The following is a 5,135-nucleotide window of genomic DNA, read 5'->3' as shown; positions in this document are numbered from 1 at the left end:
GGTGTCGCGTTTACTCCTGATGGTTGAGGTTTTATGAACAAAGTATTCACCCATTTCATGTGCCAGTGCAGATGCATTATGGTGAGGCGGTAGCAATGTATCAAGCCAGTAAGTGCAATTGCAGAAGCGACCACCAAGGACAGCGTCGATCGCATGCGGGCCTTCAGTAAGTTTTCCACCACATAACTGAAGGCTGGACAATCAGCAAAGAACGTACCCGCTGAAATTCTTTCATTCAGGACCATCAAAGACGAATTGTCATTCTGTGTCGGGGTTGTGTACAGAGGCGATTGCACCGTGGTCCCAGCTACATTGAGAAAGACACTGACTTCAAAATTACATCAAGCACGCATGGGTAATGACTTAACCCGTCGACCAGCTCGAACATCTCTTTGGTGGCCTGGAATGATATCCAACTGAAACAGTTCATTGCTTCATGTGACATCTGGAACTCTTTTCAGAAAAAAAACAACGTAAAAGAAATTCTCTACTGAGTCATCCAATTCCTAACAGACCTTGGTCAAAAGTTTGGTGTCACATTTTTGAGTGGAACAATAGACACTATTTAGTCTTTGTTGAATATTATGGTGATTGGATTTGACCAAATGAAAAACCAAACCGCAGCCGAAACATTAGCTCTGACGCAAAAGCATTTGCAGGATGGAGAATTCCTGATGAGATTGTAGCAAAACTGTGGTAAGCCGAATTTCGACTCTGCCTAGTTCTCACACTTCTGCCAACGGAAGAAGATTAAGCATATAAAGTCTTCACCTCATCATCACCGAAGCAATAGGAAATCTGAATCGGCGGTGAAGATTATTTGAAGCGTAACTTGACCAGCGCAATACACGAACGGTTGGCATAACAACATCTCCCGCGCAACGATCATTCCTCGACCATCTCACAAGGACAGAAATTTGTTCGAACGTCATCCCGGAAATTAGCGAACAAGTCTTAAAAGAAAAAAGGAAGAAAACCAAGCCAGAAATCTGAAGCTTATTATCTCTAGTAGTACTGCTGGCTATCTGAATTTACTTAAAGCCTAGCGACTGGTAAGAATTAAGCCCCAAGGACTGTACTACCAAAAGGACAGAAATGGAGGAAAGGAAGTGTCATCCATCGAGCGATGTTAAAGTAGATGCCAAAGTGCTTCGAAGAAACCATATACATCGGAAGCCAGTAGTCAGCCCGCAAAACGCCATCTGATGCACAGAAGCCTAGTTCCTGTTCAAAAGAGAACAAAACTCAGTTCCGCAAAACAGACATCAAAGCTGCCAAAACAGCGAAAACAGGCACTGCTGCTCACTGCCAAACGAACAAGTGCACGTGCACGGGTGCACGCTACGCTTCGTAGACTCGTTGAACGTAAAATTGTAAATTTTACTGGGGGAAAAGTGTTAGAGCATTGAACCCCACTGTGATGCAATGCCTCCGAAACGGAGATTATTATGGGTTGTGTTGTGAGATTCAGACAATAAATGTTGTGTTGTCTTCGAGTTGCTTGTATTGCAGTGTAATCTCTTAACAGTTGCACTATAAAGTAAACTGCAACTATGAATTCGAAGGGAACACTAGTTACCGCATTCGAAATGAGATATGTAAACTAAAAGCATGGATGTGAAGGCACAAAAGTAAGCGTCCCGTGAAGAAGACTTTCTTTAAAAAAGACAAAAGATAGTTGTTGTGGAATCCAACGGCAAATTAGGCGACAATGGAGACGAAAGATGCAGGAGCGAAATTTGCGTAAGAAAAAGGCGAAGAAGGCACAACAATCACATTATTGACATAGCAAAAATTTCTCTTCGTTCACAGCTTTTCCGACTTTAATGTCAATATTTTTCTTCCCCCTTGAAACGTGTAGTACACATTCCGAGAGAGGAAGGTCTTTGCCAGACAAGATTATTACAATAAATATCTTTATTTACGCTTTCATTAATTATGCAAAGCATTTTTTTTGTCTTTTGTCATAGAGCCGCCTTCAAGGTGCGGCCAACTTCTGGCTACTACACAATTTCAAGATTGGAAAGGATGCATGCGATATCTGTCACAAATCGGCATCATAAGTGGGCCTCCAAGGCAAATTTCTCGAATGCTTAGTAATTAGGATTAAGAATTTAGAAAGGAATCCACTTCAAGGTGTGTTTTAATCTGCTAGAATACAAAGTGGGAGTTAAGGGAAGGAAGGAAAAGAACTTTATTTAAGTGTCTAGTCGTTCTAGCGCTGGAGCACATTCAAGTCAAGTCAAGTTCGTGTGGTAGCAATTATCTTAAACAAGGCTTGTTGAATTCCATTAGTCTCACAGTATTCCATTTAGTCTCATTCCACTGAAAAGGGTAACGAACGCGACATCAGTTTGGGCCCGAGGTAGGGCTTTTTAGATACGTCCTGCTAGTTTATGTTCTGAGTGATATTGAATACCCAAAGAAAGCTAAGATCACGTTCACTTGCATCTCTTTTGCGGCTCATTGATTTTTTAAAACAATCTATTGCAAAATAGAGTTCAGTATCTGATTTTGGAATATTTGAAATAGTTTTCAAAATAAACGAAAAGGTGCGCTGTATCTCCCGCTGGAATTATCGATTACGTTTGATACAGAAAAAAAGGTCGTGAGACATGGAGGGAATATTGTCTGCAAGCAACGCAGCATGTTCACCCCGTGAGTTTAAAGTTAAGCTCAAAAATTACAAATTTATGGAGGACAAAGAAAAATCGTTTTTTTTGGCAACTTACCCAACGCAAATGCAAAAGTCTTCTGCACTTCTTCAATGAGAGAAAAAAAGTAGTTTGAACGTTAAATTAGCTTAAATTGTTTCACGACGCCACTTGGGTGACTGAAATATCTTTTCGGGATCAAAGGACCAAAACGAACTTTTTCAAGTCATCTCTCAATAACCATGCAATATTGCGGCAAACGAAGTAGCTGGCGTTATTCAAAACATATCGTTGTTGACAGAATACATTTTAAAAATCATTTCTTTGAATTAAAACATTTCGAGTTTTTTTTGCCACTAAAATGTTCCGAATAGAAGGAGACACGCGTGGATGAAACAGCACAACATCTTCAACTTTGCCTTCCCCTGTCGAGCTTTTCATGTCCAAAACTAACGTACTGCCTCATAAATACAAAAGAATTACTCGAGATTTTACAGAAGTTTGTTTGCCTTTTTCTGGGTATAATCTTCATGCAATATTCTTCGTAAACAAGGGAAATGGTTAACTCATCCAAAAGAGTTCCTTCTTTTATTATAATTTAAATGGATGACATACTTGGTGATCAAGTTACATCGCCTCTGTGGCTAATTTCGTCTCGTCATGTTGCGCGAATCTGACCTGTTCCTCTGATATTGTTAGTCCCCATCAATTATTTACTATAAAACTCGGTGTCTACAAAACCAGCCCTTGCAATACATCAACCGCGATCTGACCTTTCCTGATTACCGAGAACCCACACATAATCAAAGCGAACATGAACGGTATTGAATGACTCTACAAGGGGCAATTTCTGACAGCATAGTTAAATAAGCAGTCACCGAAACTGACTCCTGGCAAATGAACATGCCAGGAATGTTAAATGGAGATCAGTTGACAGAGCACAAAAGCATGTCCTAATGAGCGAAATTAAATGTGTTTAACCCGGCGAGTTTTTTTTAGCAAAAAGGTTAAAAGCGAGAAAATTGCCAGAACATTAAAATGATCCGTGCTGTCAAAAACAATCTCTTCAATCTCTTGTTAATAGAGACAGCCTTTTTATAGGTCATAAGTACATGGATAAACGCTACTTTAAAATCCTTTCGATTTCGTTCCAATGATGAGAAATTGTCTTAGCTTGTAAACCAATAAACACAAGTGTTTGAAACGTGCCTGCTTCAATCTTCCCAGAAATAACTTGGTTTCATCGACGACTTTCCATCTTTTCTTATTTCTTTATCTTCTTTTTATAACCCGTTAACAATCTTTTTAATTCCGGCTCCAGCTCTGATTAGGTACGAGGCACAATCAAAGTGTCCTCCCCTAACAGCAAAGTCCAGCGCTGTGCAGCCTTGCGAATCTACCAGTTCTACCTCTGCGCCACTTTCTAGCAATATCTGGACGCATTCATAGCTTCCCTCAGCTGAAGCGTAATGCAGAGCTGTCAACCCAGAAGCGCTCTGATGATTGATATCGACTTCGTCCTTTGCCATGATTTTACGCAGTTCGTTAACGTCGTTCTCCGCCACAGCTGCAAACAAGACAACTTCAGGAGCGAAAGAAACGCTCCGTGCTCGCTTCATTCCGCCAACCACTGGAGTTTCAGTGACTGATATTGCCTTGCTATGCGGTAGCCTTTTTGACTGCATCCTTGCTATTTCCTTGCAGTCGGGTAAAGAAGAAGCTCTTCTTAGTCCCCCAAGTTCGGTTTCATTCTGCGCCTTGTTTATTTTGTATGTCTGGCTCGCTGCAGAAAATTTCCTTTGCTTTTCGCGGCCATACTTATCGTCTTTTTTCCTTTCCAAGGAAGTCGCGAAACCGCAAAATGATTGCCGGCGATGTGCATTCATTGCTTGAGCCAACAAGAGACAGACTGAGAATCAAGAAGAGTACCAAAAAACGATGCGCTTTCGATAGCCCTTAAAGACGTTCTGGTGTTCAAAGTTTCTTGATGACAGAAACTCTTGGGCACTGCATGAACCAGAAGCTTTGAAAGTTACGATGTGTTGTAAATGGCCGGCGAATGCAGCTATAAACAGTCATCGCATCGTCTGGTAAACATCTAGTCGACAGCATTAAAGAAATCGTCTATTGGCTTCCGGCATCCGCATACATTCAATCAAATTTGACAGCATTTGTTATGGGTATCACAGTGGTATTTGCTCTGACCTTTGAATGTCAGACGCTTTTTTGGGGGGCATTTTTGTCACCTACACGTGGTTCCTTATATTTGCTGCAAAAATCTCTCTCTTGCATTTATCTTCCAATGAATAAGCTCTCTCGAACAAATAGCTGAGAAGATAAAACATTCTTTGGCATGAGTCACATAGCGAACACGACGAACATTTTTGCACGAAAACAATTAGAAAACGATTTTAAGTATATTCGTCCCAGCGAAAAGACTGATAGAGAAATATGAAAACATCTACCGTTTTACGATAGTAA

General features: G+C 40.7%; 1 protein-coding gene across 1 annotated transcript; it reads right to left on the bottom strand.

Annotated features, from left to right (window-relative positions):
- Positions 1–3,135: 3,135 nt before the first annotated feature.
- Positions 3,136–4,833, bottom strand: LOC137999137 (protein phosphatase 1 regulatory subunit 16A-like). Its single transcript, XM_068844981.1, has one exon. The coding sequence runs from the start codon at positions 4,538–4,540 to the stop codon at positions 3,938–3,940; it is 603 nt and encodes a 200-aa protein (XP_068701082.1). The 5' UTR covers positions 4,541–4,833; the 3' UTR covers positions 3,136–3,937.
- Between the last annotated feature and the right edge of the window lie 302 nt (positions 4,834–5,135).

The sequence above is a fragment of the Montipora foliosa genome, chromosome 4 (assembly GCF_036669935.1).
Source record: "Montipora foliosa isolate CH-2021 chromosome 4, ASM3666993v2, whole genome shotgun sequence".
NCBI classification, from domain to species: Eukaryota; Metazoa; Cnidaria; class Anthozoa; order Scleractinia; family Acroporidae; genus Montipora; species Montipora foliosa.
This window is presented reverse-complemented; position numbering and strand designations above follow the sequence as displayed.

Excerpts from the sequence above, each read along its gene's own strand:
- LOC137999137 (XM_068844981.1), bottom strand. The coding sequence starts at position 4,540 with ATGAATGCACATCGCCGGCAATCATTTTGCGGTTTCGCGACTTCCTTG.